At 40.1% G+C, this 17,968-nt stretch overlaps 1 protein-coding gene across 1 annotated transcript in view; it reads right to left on the bottom strand.

Annotated features, from left to right (window-relative positions):
• The window catches only part of snapc1b (small nuclear RNA activating complex, polypeptide 1b), a 38,397-nt gene that overhangs the window by 1,107 nt on the left and 19,322 nt on the right, over nucleotides 1–17,968 (bottom strand). The window contains exons 6-9 of the mRNA XM_059960022.1: nucleotides 17,735–17,890; nucleotides 14,358–14,423; nucleotides 9,767–9,829; nucleotides 9,354–9,461 (exon numbers count right to left, since the gene is read on the bottom strand). Of these exons, the coding sequence (XP_059816005.1) occupies nucleotides 9,390–9,461; nucleotides 9,767–9,829; nucleotides 14,358–14,423; nucleotides 17,735–17,890 (357 nt within the window). The 3' untranslated portion in view covers nucleotides 9,354–9,389. The remainder of the gene's footprint in view (nucleotides 1–9,353; nucleotides 9,462–9,766; nucleotides 9,830–14,357; nucleotides 14,424–17,734; nucleotides 17,891–17,968) is intronic.

Genomic DNA, 17,968 nt, shown 5'->3' with positions numbered 1-17,968 from the left:
TCAAAGAGGAAAAGTGTTCAAAACATTGGCAAAAGGGTGGTAGATAAATCTGCAAGGTCTTATGGAATCAAGACAGGAGATTGCTGGGTCTCTGAAAGTGGTTTTTGCATTTTCATTACTCATAAGTGAGGTACAAGTATACTGGACTTCGCAAACGTTGTGTCCTTGTTCATAAACAGCAGTAACGACATATATTCAGTTTCTTGTTGCTCTGTAAAGTCAAAGTCCATTAGAATTCAGGGCAGGCTCAGTAAATGTACTATTCCTTTAGCACTGGAGAACTACTGATTTCTGCCGTGAACAGAATAGATCAGAGTCACACAAATCAGAAACAGGCCCTGAGGTCCAAATACCAATGTATACTATCCTGCTTATTAGGGCTTGGTCCATAGTCTTTTGTACTTTGGAAATCCAAGCGTTCGTCGAGATTCCACTTAAATGTTGTGAGAGTGACTGCCTCCATCACCCTCTGGGTGAGTCAAATTTTTCCTTAGATCCACTCTTACTCTGTATACCCATGCCCATTAATTTTAGCTATCTCCATTGTTGGGAAAAAATCATTATTTACCCTATGTTACCCTTTCATAATTTTGCATATATCTATTAGTTTATCCCTCAGCTTAAGCAAAGAATAAACTGCCAGAGAACTCAGTAGACCAGAGATTCATGTGCACCTCCTCCAACCTGGCCTAGTGAATAATTCAGCGTTCACGATGTGGCCTACTCTCCATCAGTGAGACCAAGCAACAGAGTAGGCAACCATACATGTCACCTGTGCATCATCCACAGCTGGCATCTTGAGCTTCCAGTTGCACATCATTTCAAATCACCTTCCCACTCCTGCAATGAATTGTCTGTCTTTGGCCTTCTCAACTGCTACAGTAAGGTCAATCATAAACTAGAAGACCAATCTCTTGTACTCCATAATCCCCTCCACTCATTCCACCACCAGCCCACTTTCAAAATGGCTTCTTCGGTCCATCATTCTCCCCCACACCCCACAATCTGATTCAACTTAACAGCTACCAGCTCCTGTCCCACAACTCCGGTTTTCTCCCACATTCCAAAGACGTACCAATTAAGGTTAGTGAATTGTGGGCATGCTATGGTAATGTGCAGAAGTCTTATATACGTAAAATAATTCTGTAACGTGAGAATGCTTTCAAAAATAATGAAAAGGTTCTAAATATTAAAAAACTATAAAGAGCAGTAAAACAGTAAAAAAAAAACTACATGAAATCAATATTTGGTGTGACCACCCCTTGCTTTTAAAATTGTGTCAATTCCCTTAGGCACACTTTCATTTAGTTTTATAAGAAAATCAACTGATAGGCTGTTCCAACCATTTGTAGAACTTCCCACAGTTCTTTTGCAGGCTTCGGCTGCCTTACTTGCTTCTGTCTTTCCAGGTAATCCCAGACAGCCTCAATGACGTTAAGATCAGGGCTCAGAGGAGGGCATACCATCCATTGCAGAACTCCTTGTTCTTCTTTCGCTGAAGATAGTTCTTTATTACCTTGGTCATGTGTTTGCGGTCATCATCCTGTTGCAGAATGAAGTTGAGAGTGATCGGAAATACTCCGGGATTGCAGGATCAATGAGAATCTGCTTATACTTCTCACACTGAGGATTCCATTCACAGAAACGTAGCCCCAAACCTGCAGGGAACCAGACACTCATGCATGTAGCACACTCTTCTACAACTACCTCCTGTTTCAGCCAAAATTTCAAATTTTGACTTGTCAGTCCAGAGCACTTGCTGCCATCATTGCTCAGCAGCCCAGTCCTTGTATTCTTGTGCACATGTGAGTTTCCTGACTTTGTTTCCATTTCAGAGGATTGGCTTTTTGGTAGCAACTTTTAAATGAAGACCACTTCTGACAAGACTTCTCCAGACTGTAGAGGGGTATACTTCATCTTTCGATTTAGAAAGGAAGTCAGTTTGATGTATCTCTCTTCTGCTGCACTCAGTTTCCGTTGCCGACCACTGTGTTTCTGGTCAACCTTCCCCGTTGCTTTGTGCTTCAGAAGAGCTTCGACAGCACATCTTGAAACCCTGCCGCAACATTTCTGCTTGGGAGAGACCTTGCTGATGCAGAATGACCACCTGGTGTCTTGCTGCTATGCTCATTCTTGCCATGATGTAAGAATTGATGACTTGAAATCACATCTGCCACACCTTTTAGTTTAATTCATATTTGACCAGTTTGATTTCTTCTATACCCATTTCTGTTTCAGTTAAACAGTTTAGTTCATTCACTTACTATGTCACTGATCATTAGCACCTATCTGTCATCATTGTTTAATCATGCACTGGACTATATACCGACAAATTAATCAAATTTTTACTCGAAAAGTGGTCTATTACTTAAAATGTTATTTTCTTTAGTGAAATACAAACATTTCTCAGTAACATTTAATTTTTTGGCAAATAAATGTTTGGAATCTAAAATTTGCTCTTTTCTACTGACACACTAATGCAGAAGACAAAAAATAAATATTTAAAACAAAATTTATATATACGGAAGACTTTTGCACAGTACTGTATGTTGTTGGCGCCAGAAACGTGGTAACATTTGCAGGCTGCCAGCAGTATCCTTGCTGATTTGACTTGACACAAGTTAACACATTCACTGTATGTTTCAGAGTAAATCTGACAAATAAAGCTAATCTTTAACCTTAAGTCCTCTATAATTCTAAATACTGTCCAGCTTTCTTCTTACTAAACAGCTAAGACCTAATGCAGGACCTCAACTTGGAACATTAACATATCGCTTTTGCCAACATGTTAAGTCTTTGGCTACGTTCTTCCAGTTTATTTATTTTTTGCTCCAGATTCCAAAATCTGCAGCCTTATATGTCTCTGCCACACAGCTTCCATCACCCCAAGGGAAGCAAACCCAGTCTAACCAGTCTCTCTTCATAATGAACCACTTCTTTCCAAGCAACACCCTGGTGAATCTACTGTATACTCTTTACAGGACATTCATGTCCTTCCTTTCGTGCGGCAACCAAAACTATACACAATAACTAAGTTTTATAAAGTTAGAATATGACTTTCATGCTACATTCTATGCCTAGGCTAATGGAATCCAGTACGACAGTCATTCCGTTCCTCACTGTTCCCTTAGGGCTCTTCAATTCAAGGTGATATACTACTAGACTTCCCAAAACGATACACTATGCACATATTTGGATTAAATTTCATCTGCCCTAGCTCAACCTACCAGCCCTTCAATACTTTACAATGTTACATGTCCTTTGCACATCATCCCTTTAAATTGCCCATTAAATTCTTGACCCTAATAGTCACAAAGGGCCCCACCACTTTACCTGAAGCTGTGACCCCAGGATAATAGAACAGTTTAAAGCTAGAAAATTAACATTCTGAAAGGGTGGGGAAGAACGGTACAATAAAACATTAATACAAAGCAAATACTAGAGGCACAAGAGATTACAACGATAAAATGGAGCAAATACTGCTTCTCCTCCTCCTTGCCCTCACATCCCAATCAATATTAAAAATATTTATTAGAGTCTGAAATTATCAATGACATATTGGCCTGCTACTCCTGGTTTCCTAGGTAACCATGCAATATTCTTTCACTGCACTGTATCAAATGATACAGAGCTGATGAAATCTCCAATATTCATGACTGTACACAACTCAGGCTAACCAATTCTATAAAATGAGAATGGATTTTGCAAATATCTAGTCATTATAAATAAAATTTAAAGTATTCCTTTGTATTAAGGAAGCATCAAAATTTCTCACTTTAACCTGGGCATTAAGAGGGTAATGACTGCCCAACACTCAAACAATTCAGGAACACCTGTCCAATAATGATCCCTGGCATATGTGGCTGGGCATCAAGGGCATTACTGACTAAGCAAGGAAAAACAGCGTAGACTCTACCAGTGACACCTCCTTCCCTGATACTCTTAAGTAATTTTTAAGCACACTTCAAGGCTTGCAACACAGGTGAGCAGGCACTGTCTCTAACACCAACAGACGTGAGAATGAGTCCACAGAGAATCGACCTCTGTAAGGTGGCCCGGCCAAACAACATCCCAGGTCAAGTACTCAGGAAGTATGCACACCAGCTCACTGACATCTTCAACACTTAACTCGTCCAGGCTGCTATCACCACACGCTTCAATCAGCCACCATCATCCCTGTACCAAAGAACTCTACACCTTCAGAAGTGATCGACTATTGCCCAGTGACACTGACATCAAACATCATGAAGTGCTTTGAATGGCTGATAATGGCACATATCAAAAACTCTATTCCTGCTACACTGGCCACTCACCAATATGCTCACTGACAAAACTGCTCTACTACAGATGCAACTGACCCTGACACGCCTAGAAAACAAGGACACATATCAGAATGTCACACTGTTGTCCCACAGACCTTGGTGAAGAAACTCCTACTTTCGGTCTAAGTACACCACTGGAACCATCAGACCTCATAGTCAGGATGCACAATCACAACTCCCTCCCCCATCATCCTCAACACACGTTCACCCCTACCAGGCTGTGTGCTGAGCCCATTGAGGTACATTCTGCTCACACATGACCATACAGTAATCACAGTGCTAAGTTTGCAATGACACGACAGTGGTGGAGATCATCTTCAACCAACGAGTCTGCCAACAGAGAGGAGGTAGAAGAGCTCAAGGCCGAGTGCCAGGCAAATTCCCTCTTCTTCAATGCCCACAAGGCTATGGAAATGGTTATGAAAATGATCCCAGGATTGAATGACTCGTCATATGAAGAGCTTTCGATGACAGGGCCTGTATTCACTAGAATTCAGGAAAGTGAGAGGTGACCTTATTGAAACCTATCAAATAGTGAAAGGCTTTGACAGAGTGGATATAGAGAGGATGTTTTCTATCGTGGGAGAGTCTAACACCATAGGATACGGCCTCAAAATAGAGGGGTGTCCTTTTAGAATGGAGATGAGGAATTTCCTTAGCCAGAGAGGAGTGAATCTGTGGAACTCTTTGTCACATACTGCTGTGGAGGCCATCTTTATGGATATTTAGGTAGAGATTGACAGATTCTTGATTGGGGCATGAAGGGGTACGGGGAGAAAGCAGGAGGTTGGGGCTGAGAGGAAAATAGATCAGCCATGATGAAATGACAGAGCAGGCTCAATGGGCCAAATGGCCTAATTCTGCCCCAACATCTTATGGTCTTATCAACTTCAGAACTCACACCACTCATGCCCCTCTTTACATTAGCATCACAGCAGTGGGGACTGAAAGCAACTTCTAACTCCTGGGAGTATATATCTCACATCACCTCCTATGGTCCCAAAGCACATTCTACAAAATCAGGAAAGCTCACCAACGCCACTGCTTTCTGAGTAGGCTAAACAGAACTGGACTATGCATATCTATGTTCATGGCAGTCTACAGATGCACAGTCGAGAGCATTCTACCATGCTCATCACTGTATGGTACAGAAACGGCACTGTGGCAGACAGGATGGCTCTACAATGGGTAGTCAAAACTGCCCAAGACAACACTGGCACCAGCCTACCTTCCACCTAGGACATATATACAGAAAGGTGCCAGAAAAGGGCTAGTAACATTATGAAGGAACCCACCCACCCTGGTCAAGGTCCCACTCCCATCAGTGAGCCAACGTAACACGCACACCAGGACCATCAGATTCAAAAACAGTTACTGTCCCCAAGCAGTAAGGCTGATCAACACCTCCACACCTTCACAACCCACCACCACTACTACTTTATCATTTCCTCTCATTCACTTTATATACAGGTAGATCTGTGCCTAGCGTCATTTTATGGACTTACAATCAATCTTTGTAAATAAGCTTAGTATTTATATTTATTGTGTTTTTTATTATTATTATGTTCTTTATTTTACTGTGTTTTTTGTGCTGCACCAGATCTGCAGTAGTAATTATTTTGTTCTCCGATACACTGGTGTACTGGAAATGACATTAATCAATCTTGAATCCTGAGTATTGAACTCAGTTTGAACATCATACTGAGCTTGATATCTGGGTACATCTTCCATCACTATAAAATGTAATTTACCACCAAACGATTAAGGGGAAGAAATTAATAGGATTGACATTACACTTTCTCTTTAAAGTAAGAGTAATGTTTATAGTCCCAAGAAGTTATAAAATGGATTTTTAAATCAGAAAAGATGGAGAATAGAGTCAAGTGATCGACTTCGCAAAGTACTAACAACCATGCTGTAATTGTTATATGGTTATAATTAAGGGCTGAGTGCAGGTAGGTGGGGCTCGGTGAGAGTAAGCATTCGGCATGGACTGGAAGGGCTGAGATAGCCTGTTTCTGTGCTGTAATTGTTATATGGTTATATGTTATATGGTTATAATGGGAATGAATTATTCTCAATAGGATTGTATTAGAATGAAAAATATGAAACAATTGCAGTATTTTGATCTTACTCAATATTGTATCTTATTGCACACAATTCTAATATCTTTTGGTCAAGGCAAATACACAGCACTTCAACAAACCATTGTTAATGTACAAATTTTAAAGACAAAACAAATTCCCACTAAGTTGACATTTAAACAATTGGCATGAAGAACCTAATAGCAAAAAATATCATTAAAATTTTGAACAATTAGTGATTTCATTTAAGATACAACTATCAAACACCACAGCAAGGATGAATAAGATAACAAAATGATTTAAAATGAAAATTCATTTTCAGTATTTAATACATCTGTCAAGGAAATTCAAAGTGAAAAAACTAAACTGAAAACATACACAAGAGGGTTTCATTTGCCCGATACAAAAACCACATTAATGGACATGGCTTAAAGGACTTATAACAAAGTTGAGAGCTGTCCAACAAAACTTCCTTGAACACTTAGAAGCTCCAGGATGCCTGTTTGCTTTGAACCACTCCAGACATTACTTTAGAGTTGTGGAAGTCCCAACCCAGAGGATCATGTCAATTCTAGAATTTGTATAGTGTATTTCTGCACTGCCTACTGCACCCACCACCATCTTCAACAGAGAGAAGAAAAGGTGCATACATAACAACTTTTGCAAATATTAACTTTAAACTTCTATGTCACTACTGAATGTTATTTTTTGAAGACAGGTATTTTCTAAAAATAAATAGTAAACAAATGTGCCACAGAATTAGCAAGTTGTTCCATGTCCCTTTCCTAGACTATACAGTATAATCAATCACACTGAGCTAAGAAATTCTGGTCAGTGATACCATTTTTCCCTTTTTCAGTAATCTTAAATACAAAAAGCACCCTGGAGTTATTAACCATGCATGTAATGCTTAAACAGTTGAACTACTGACAAACATTAATTTTCAAATCTAAACCCAAAACAACTGAAAATACCCAGGAAGCCAGACAGCATCTAAGAGATTTCAGTTGACGATCTTTCAAATTTCTAGCATCTTCAGCAGGGGGTTCTTTATGCTGTGGACCAATACCATTAAGCAAGGAGTCCATAGACCCCAGGTTGGGATCTCCAAATACAGTATTTACCATCAAGGGCTAAAATGTGAATAGGATTTTCTAAAGGTGTAGCCATGGGCACCCACATGGGTCCTAGCTCTATGCCTGCCTTTTTGTTGGCCATCCTATGTTCCAAGCCTACACCAGTATCTGTCCTCCTCTTTTCTTACATTATATCGACAACCGCATCGGCGTTGCTTCCTGCACACATGCTGAGCTCGTGGACTTCATTAACTTCATCTCCAACTTTCACCCTGCCCTCAAATTCACCTGGTCTATTTCCGACACCTCCCTCCCCTTTCTAGATCTTTCTGTTTCTATCTCTGGAGACAACCTATCCATCGATATCTACTACAAACCTACAGACTCCCACAGCTACCTAGACTATTACTCCTCCCACCCTGTCTCCTGCAAAAATGCTATCCTTTCTCTCAATTCCTCTGCCGCATCTGCTCTCAGGATGAGGCCTTTCATTCTAGGATAAAGAAGATGTCTTCCTTTTTTTAAAGAAAGGGGCTTCCCTTCGCCCACTATCAACTCTGCTCTCACCCCATCTCCCCGCCAGCCCACCAGGGATAGAGTCCCCCCTGGTCCTCACCTATCACTCTACCAGCCTACAGATCCAACGTGTAATCCTCCGTAACTTCCACCACCTCCTATGGGATCCTACCACCAGACACATCTTCCCCTTCCTCCCCACCCCCCCCCCCAAACTCTCGGCTTTCCACAGGGATCGCTCCCTACGTGGCTCCCTTGTCCATTCATTCCCCCCCCCATCCCTCCCTCCAGGCACTTATCCCTGCAAACGGAAGAACTGCTACACCTGTCTCCACACTTCTTCCCTCACCACCACCCTAGGCCCCAGACAGTCCTTTCAGATGAGGCACCACTTCACCTGCGAGTCAACTGGGGTGATATACTGTATCCGGTGCTCCCGATGTGGCCATTTATACAGAGGGACACCCACCGTAGAGTGGGAGACCATTTCGCCGAACACCAGCGCTCAGTCCTCCAGCAGTGGCGGGATCTCCCTGTGGCCAATCACTTCAATTCCACAGACCACTCCCACTCCGATATGTCTGTCCATGGCTTCCTCTACCGTCCAAGATGAGGCCACACGCAGGTCGATGGAGCAATACCTTATCTCCATCCTAGGTAGCCTCCTACCTGCCGGCAAGAACATTCAACTCACAGACCTCAGTTTATACCCCTGCCCTCCCCCCCACCCCCCCACCCCATCCCTATCTATAATTTTAGTCTGGTTCTCTTTCTCTTTTTCCCCCCTCACTATAATCTCCCCCCAGCCCTACCTTTTTTTCTCTTTTCCCATAATTCTCCACCTTCCCCTAGCCCATCTCCCTTCAGCCTATCACTTCCCAGCTCTCTACTTCATCTCTCCCCTAACTTCTTATCCCCCCCCCCCTCGACCATCCCATGTTACTTCACTCCTGATGAAGGGTTTCGGCCCGAAACATCGTCACTACCTCCTCCCATAGATGCTGTCTGGCCTGCTGAGTTCTGCCAGCATTTTGTGTTTTTAAGGATTTTGGAATGATCGTATATGAAGACCCTGAAGGAATTCCAGCAGGTCAGGCAACATGTACGGAGGGAAATGGACAGTCAACATCAGTTTAAGTTAATTATTGTATACATTTTAGAGTGAACCCTGAAACCGCACCAAAATATACATTCATTCTTTTCACAAGATTTACCATGTAAGATCTTTTATGGGCAGAATTGACATCGTTATGCACATTATTTGCTTATATTACAATGTAGGTAATATTGCAGAGCTGTATTGAAAAGAACCATGCTCTGAAACACAACTCGCATAAGAAAACATTGAAAATTACCTTTCTTGTTGGCTTGATCTTTCACTGATGAATTTCTCACATTTGGAGGTTTCTTTTCGATTGATCAGACTCAGTTTTTACCTGCCGGTGCCGTCTAGATCTTGAGACCTTAAAAATATTAGTTTTAAACAATTTATGACCTGCTTATATCACATGAAAACATAACATTGTTTTCTTATATTCCTGAAACAGAACATTAAATCCTGACAATATTAACTTAAACATAAAGAATGGAATTCTAAACAACATAATTATTCAAGGCCTTCAATAAGAATTGTACCTTTACTAAGAAATATATTTTAACGCTGGTGTTGAATCAATTTTCCATTCAGTAAAATTTAAGTACTTATTTTTGTAATTACAAATCAAACATTGCTAAATAAGACATAATATCATGATTTTGCCATACAGACCTTGACTATGGAACTATATGATTTTGACTTTATCTCTGCTAGGGTCTGTGCACGCCTGGAGCCCTGTTTGAAAAATAAAGCTCAAGTTAAGCAGTTTCTAAATTAATTCTTATTTTTAAAGAATGCAAATTAGAGCAAAGTAATATTCATAATCACTCAGTCATATTATATTGTTCTACCAGATATTTACATCTGTTACAACACTAAACTGTACCATACTAAACTCAAGCAATTGCCTAACAAAGATACAAGTTTCACCTCCATTCTGCTCTGACAACATTAGATGGACTTCAGTTACAATATTGAGGAATGGTACATTGACACTTGTCCATGGATTCAGAAGAAAGCATTTTCCTTCTGATAGGAACCAAAACTAATTAACAATTAGTTTCAAATCCTCCTTCAAAGAATGCAATGAATGTTAGCAATTTTTCAGTCAGTAATGAAGTACTGGAATAACATAACACATATGGAAAATAAAGTCAGGGATGGCTCAAGTATGGTTCATTTAATAAGACCAGCTGAACCGGCTGCAATCCCAAATGTGCATTCCTGTCTACCCAAAATAACCTTTCATCCCCTTGTTTATCAAACATCTATCCATCTACCAATGCTATAGAAACATAGAAAACCTACAGCACAATACAGGCCTTTTGGCCCACAAAGTTGTGCCGAACATGTCCCAACCTTAGAAATTACCAGGCTTACCCATAGCCCTCTATTTTTCTAAGCTCCATGTACCTATCCAAAAGTTTCTGAAAAGAGCTTATCATATCTGCCTCCATCACCGTTGCCAGCAGCCCATTCTACGCACTCACCACTCTCTGAGTAAAAAACTTACCCGACATCTCCTCTACATCTTAAGCCTGTGTCCTCTTGTGGCAACCATTTCAGCCTTGGGGAAAAAGCCTCCGACTATCCACACGATCAATGCCTCTCATCATCTTATTCACCACTATCAGGTCACCCCTCATCCTCCGTCGCTCCAAGGAGAAAAGGCTGAGTTCATTCAAACTATTCTCATAAGGCATGCTCCCCAATCCAGGCAACATCCTTGTAAATCTCCTCTGCACCCTTTCTATGGCTTCCACATCTTCCTTGTAGTGAGGCAACCAGAACTGAGCACAGTACTCCTAGTGGGGTCTGACCAGGGTCCAATATAGCTGCAACATTACCTCTCGGCTCCTAAAATTCAGTTCCACGACTGATGAAGGCCAATACACCATACGCCTTCTTAACCACAGAGTCAACCTGCGCAGCTGCTTTGAGCGTCCTATGGGCTCAGAACCCAAGATCTCTCTGATCCTCCACACTGCCAAGAGTCTTACCATTAATACTATATTCTGCCATCATATTTGACCTACCAAAATGAACCACTTCACACTTATCTGGGTTGAACTCCATCTGCCACTTCTCAGCCCAGTTTTGCTTCCTATCAATGCCCCACTGCAACCTCTGACAGCCCTCCACACTATCCACAACACTTCCAACCTTTGTGTCATCAGCAAACTTCCTAACCCATCCCTCCACTTCCTCATCCAGGTCATTTATAAAAATCACGAGAGTAAGGGTCCCCAAACAGATCCCTGAGGCACTATATGAGTTATTTGGCTCATATAAAGCTGATGCTGTATGGGAGCATGTACCAACCCCCACCTTCCCCCCACAGACAAAGAAAAAACAAAAACTCTCAAACCCCAAACTCACACAAAAACTAACAGATCACCCACACAGAGAAACAGCAGAAAGAACATCAAACTCCAAACTCCCAGCCCACCAAATGGCAAAAATGAAGAAAGGGGCAAGAAAGAAATTCACAAACTGAAAAAGGCAATATTGTACTGAATATATGACTTAAAGATTTAGTCTGCACTCACCTGCTACAAATTTGTAATAAATTTTCTCTTATATTTATCAAGTAACAGGTGTCCCCTGCTTTACAAATGTTCACTTTATGCCACTTCACTTTTACAAAAGACCTACGTTAGTAACCTGTTTTCGCATTACAAAGAGGATTTTCACTTTTACAAAAATTTTTCCTATATAAATTAATGGTTCTTCGCTTTGCGCCATTTCAGCTTAAGAAAGGTTTCATAGGAGCGTGCCACCTTTGTAAAGGGGGGACACCTGTATCATAAATACCAGCTAATCCTTCAACCTCACATACCGATAATGAAAATAGATCGGATAAATTAATTATCTCCTTTCTATCTTACCCCACCTACTAAAACTAAAATGCTTAGTTCTTAGATATACTTAAAAATAATTTATACATGTAAACAAAGTGAGGCACATCAACACAGACGGTTGGCTGAGAAAGTACAGGAGGACCAGCTATTCACTGATAATCACAATTTGCATGGGTTCTTCACAGCAACTGATTCTATCAAGGGCACAGAATGAAGGACACCTTAGAAGACAGAGAGACGGTCAGTGACTCTGGTCAGTGATGGAAGAACTCCTTAAAAGTCATTCTGCCCTTGATGTGAGCCACACCTGACCAAAGCTCCAGAAAAACAACAAGGCCTCAGGAGTAGGTGATATTCCTGCTCAATTGTTAAAATCCTGTCAGAGAGGAACCTCAAAGAGAACTTCATGCCTCAGAGATAATATATTCTCGACAATGATAACAAGACAGGGCACTTTGATGCCCGCCACAGTAACAATCAACAGGTGTCCCCTCAACCACTTACGTGCGTTGGTCAAAGAGCGACCCTCCAAACTGCAGTATGGATGCTGTCCACAAGAAGCCCCAAATGAACAAGATTTGCACACCACTTCAACTTCAATCAAGGTGTCTGAATCCATGGGTCAACTTTAATCAAGCTGTCTGGTCTTTTAGAACTCATAAAAGCCTTTTAATCTGTTAGTTGAGTAGGAATTTGTAGCGTCTAACCGCAAAAATTCATCTCCAGTTTAGATTTGTTTTATGATAGGCCCAAACTCAATTCAGACCTGTGTCCAGCAAGGCTGTGTCATCAATCCAATCACAACTCAAATGTATTTTTGCATGAAAGTTGAAAAGCAATATATACATGAAATATGGAGAAGTGGCCATAATTTTGCACAAGGACAAGAACCTGCTAGTTATTGGGGAAAAAATGAAAGCCTAAGAAGGTCGTAAGCAAAAGTGACTGAACAAAGAAAAAAGGTAAATGGGATTTGGTGTGAATCAGTGTGACAGACATCCCACCCTGCAAAATCTAATTTCAGGGAGGTAGCAATTGGCGGGAGATTCGCTGGAGAGGTGGGATGCGTGCAATAGAGTAGCTCTTTAGCAGCTAGCCAGCTAGTTTAAATGACACCTGTTAAACTCACCTCAAAATGACTTTTACATTTTAACCCACCATGGGCAATAGCAAAGTCACTGTTGCGAATAGTGCAGCAAACAACACTGTCATTATTTTTGACCCCTATTAGGCAGGGGTACACTTTAGTGTAGTCTGGGGTGAAGTACGTTTTTTTGAAACACTCTGCCATGTCATGCACTCTCTTTCTCTCTCACTCTTCCTCTCTATCTCGCTCGCTCTCAAAAAAATCAATTTCTGGGATATTGTATATAATTTGCGGGCATCAGGGAGTCATTATCAATATATGGAGTCTCCCAGAACTTCCGGGAGAGGTGGGATGTCTGGTATGAAGGGAGAGTCTTGGAGAACCTCAATGGGGAATAAATCAGAGGTAACAAAATCAAGGATTAGCGTTTCAGTTGTAGGAATACACTAAAGCAGGGTTAAAGACAGAACTTATAAAGATGAGAGCAGACACGAAGTCATAACTTGACGCTGGGACATATAGTTCACTAGATTTTATATCACAACTTCATTCATTAGCCATGAAGAGTCCATGGGTCCAGAATAGGGTTTGCAGTGCTTGAGGACAAAGACTGACTAAGCTAAAATCAATACATAGAAAATAACATTACATATGAACCTCTTCTATAATGTACCCTTATTTAGGATTCAAAGTCAAAGTCAAGACTGACTTTTGTCCTCACAACTGCCTCTAGCTACATTCTATGACACTCAGTATATTCCACACTACGATATGATTTCCAATATGAAATTTTCTCAGCACTATTCTTTTAGCTATGGACCTTAATTCATCCTAATTCTACATATATCGAGTACATATTTGGGAGGACAGAAGTTGTATACCGTTTGAGCACGGGTCAGTACTATTTCTGAAAGTCATTAAAAATCGTTAAGTAATACTTCGGTAAAGTCAACAGTGGGACAGTGACTAAAATACAAAGCAGCTCTGTACCATTGATCTTACAGTAAGCCTGGAGGGAACAAATATAATTAAAAATCAGTGGCAAGGATGGAATCTTTGAAACTCATTTACTCAGCACTTTTTTCTACAATAAAGACCTGAACAGTTCTAAACAATATAAATCAAGTGATCCAGCAAACAAGGATTGATGAATAATTTACACTGCTTCCTACAAAAACAATGTAATAATTCAACAAAAATTTCATAATGCCAGCAATCAATACAATTCAGTCTTAGATTTTCTGATGCCATACAAAAGAAATCCAAAATTTAAGCACAAACAACGAAGTTATTAATTTCATTGCACTCTTCTCACCTTGTGTGCTTTAGGCTCATCATCTTCAGGAACAGGGATTCCTGACTGGTCAGTTAAGTTTAAGTTCTGTAATAGTTTTCAGATTAAAAAATTAATGTACTGTATTTTCTTAAAATAAATTCAGAAATAGCTAAACTGAAGCTCCCAAACATTTGTGAGAAAATGAAAACCTGACAGAATGCACTGATCAGAAAGCTTCTCTAACAAAATTAGCATTCAACCAGCATTGTAATAAAATATAACCAGATTTATTAAAACACTAAAGAAAGAATCAGTGATTTTGTTAATTCTCCTGGCCTCTAGCATTTTGGGGTATTCCAGAAATTTGAAACCTCTCAATCAGCTTGCTTAAAATAGATTTCAGAATAATAAATGACTAAATGCACCAAAAAGGTGTACGTTCAGACAGAATACAAATCCACAAAACAGCAGACAGCACACTGTTTTGCACTGCATCTGTTCAATCTAGAGGGTCTGGCTGTATTACAACCTCAAAATCCAAGCATTTCTACAATCTAAATTTATGTTGATACTGTATTTAAACAGTACCAAGTATTTATTTTGCACCTCTAACAAGAGAAAAAAATGTACCTAACAAAAGCTTTACTAAACAAAAATGTGGCATTAAATTAATCAGACGTCAGGTCAGGAAGCAGAAAGCTTTATGAAACATATGTTGTGGGGTGCTCTATAAAAGGAGACAAATGCAAAAATTCAGAGGGTTAGGGAGAGAATTTCTCAACTTAAAGGAAAGGCAGCTGAAAATCCACTTGCAGATGGTGAAGCAACTAAAATGAAGTGCAAAAGGACCACAGTCAGAGAAGCAGGGAGATTTAACAAAGATACAAGACTGGAAAAGTTTGGATAGTGGAAGTCAAATGATTTTAAAATGAAGCTATGTCGACGTTTCAGGCCGAGACCCTTCAGGACTGACAAAGAGTCTCTGCCCGAAACATCAACAGCGCTTCTCCCTATAGATGCTGCCTAGCCTGCTGTGTTCTACCAGCACTTTGTGTGTGTTGTTGACAGGGTTAGAAATAGCTGTTTTAGTCAAGAAATTGCTAAGTGGGTGAAAACTTAAGCAAATCAAACAACATCAAAGTTACAAACCTTCTCCTGAAAAGGAAAAGGGACCAGGAAGCCGCATTAGTTCCAGGAACCATGAGAATGCTTTCAGTCTTCTGTATATGAAAGTTTTGCTAATCTTACACCAAATGTCAGATGAGCAAGAAGACAAATCTGAAATAGTAAAATGATCCAGAGGGAGGTTTGAGAAACAAGTCCAGTCATCCATCTGTGGAACCTGATTGGGTGACTTTACAATGACGTCACTGAACCACAGTGTGCAAGTGAAAAACAGAATGACAAGGATCCATCGTTAAACTTGCAAAAAGTTGGAAGGTTGATGTCAGTGGAAAAGTTTCACTGAGATGGTAGCATCAAAAGCAGATGGAAGAAGTTAGATAAAAATAAAACATACATATGGATAGAACCGTTATTTAAATCTTACACAGGGAACAAATTTTAAATTTGCCACATCACAATATCCAAAACCCTGGGAAAAGACCTGACGAGGAAGCTTAGTTCCAAGTTCTCTTATCAAGTCTATAATACTGACTCAATCCTTTTTCTGCACAAATTCATTGCAAATGCATCAGTTATACCATTAGGCTATCCGGTACTGCCTCAATCAGTTTAACCTGTTGATACTACCTTGTTAATCTTAATGAAAGGTTGCACAAGGCAACACAGAAAGAACTCATCAACAACATTTGCCATTAGAAAAACAAATCATTGCTAGAGATTGCTTCCCTATTCCTGGCGTGCAAACTGTTTCCACACTATAACATATCTTGGGTCAACAGTATACCCTACAAATGATTAAGATCTAGCTTCAACCTAAAGAGCATCATCCCCCATGAAGCATCTAATCACTAAATGCAAAAGCCAACTGCAGCAGTTGGTCATAACACTGGAGGAGCATAGCTAACTCAGAACACATTATCACTTCTATCTGGGAGTTTTCTCAAGCCTTCTGGGTCAAAGGGTGCCTGATGAATTTAAAAGCCAAATAATTTTTACCGGGATCTTATGTAACGCAGCAAGGAAAAGGCACGCACAGTCTGGCTGGCAGGCCTGACTTGCAGCTAAGAAGATTGTAGTCCAGCGTTGGAAACCTCCCCATGATATTTCAAATACTCAATGGCTTCGGAGCTTTTTGGACATTTCTTATTGGGAACCTTCATCAGCAAGAGTAAATGATGCACAACTAAACACAATCTTAATGTGGACAAATTTGATATCTAACTTAAAAGATCTTTTGTTAAAATAGGAATGCTTTGTCTGTGTATACACTACTATTCAGTTGGTTGGTGGAGGGGAGAGGGGTTGGGGGAGAGAGGGGTAGAGGGGGAATGGCGAGGAAGGTTGGTGGGTGGCTGGGTTAAACAGTCAAAATGTAATTGGCAATTGGTTGTATTGAATGTAAATTGCTGGTGTTGCAATAAAAAATCAGTAATAAAAAAAGGGAAAAAAAAGGATGACAAGGGAAATAAGAAAGACGACTCTTAACAAGAAGGAAGCCCTATATCAGAGAATAAAGTAGACTGGCAGAACAAGATAAGAAAGAAACTAAAACAAAAAGGTCTTGAATTTTATGAATAAAGCCCTACACCAGAATAACAAAATCATGATGACTCTTTACAGCATAATGGTTTGACCACAAATGCAACATCATATCCAGTTCTTAGCATCTCATTTCAGGAAAGATATGAAACACTTAGAGAGGGTGCAGAAGCAATTTAGTGGATTGACACCAAGAATAAAGAACTTGATGAAAATTTAAGTTAATGGAAATTGGAGATATTCAGAATCACGCAAGATCTTGACAGAAAATTATTATACTGATCATACTTTGGTCCAAAACCAAAGGAGAAACAATAAAGGTGATCAGCAAAAAAAACCCACAAATGATAAGAATATTTTTTTTAATTTAGAATTGTAACGCACTGTGAGGAAAAAAAGGTGGACTCAACTGCAGAATTGAACAGATTCTTGAAAGGAACAAATCTCCAAGGCTTTCAGCGGGGTGGGGGGGGGGGTGAAAGGACAACTAGATCAATTGCTTTTGTATGGAGCAGACAATGACTCATTGGGACAAAGGGAGTTTTGTGCCATAACAGTGAAATCTGATTGAGGTAGGAGCAAAAGAGAATGGAATTCTGTATTCTCTTTCCATGCTCCGAGGTTACTAATAAGTTACACATTTACACCAACCTCTGCATCTATAGTGTTAATGACTCATCAATTCTAACCAGCTTTAATGCATCTTGTATTGAAAATTATATCACATTACATAAAATTAGACATAGCTTCACCTTGTTCTCTTGCCACTGTTGGAATTCCACTGCAATGTTCTTCAGATCTGACACAAAGTTCCCTCGAATTAAGCTCAGTGCTTTGTCCAACTGTGCCTTGTTTGCAGAGATCATATGTTTCATAGCTTGATAATGTTCATGGACATTTGTGAGTTCCTTTAAAAGGGAAAAGAAATTATTTCTATGTCATTGTTCAGGAGGGAAGTAAAAAAAACTCCATCCCTAGGCTATGTT

This window comes from Hypanus sabinus, chromosome 2 (genome assembly GCF_030144855.1).
Source record: "Hypanus sabinus isolate sHypSab1 chromosome 2, sHypSab1.hap1, whole genome shotgun sequence".
NCBI classification, from domain to species: Eukaryota; Metazoa; Chordata; class Chondrichthyes; order Myliobatiformes; family Dasyatidae; genus Hypanus; species Hypanus sabinus.
This window is presented reverse-complemented; position numbering and strand designations above follow the sequence as displayed.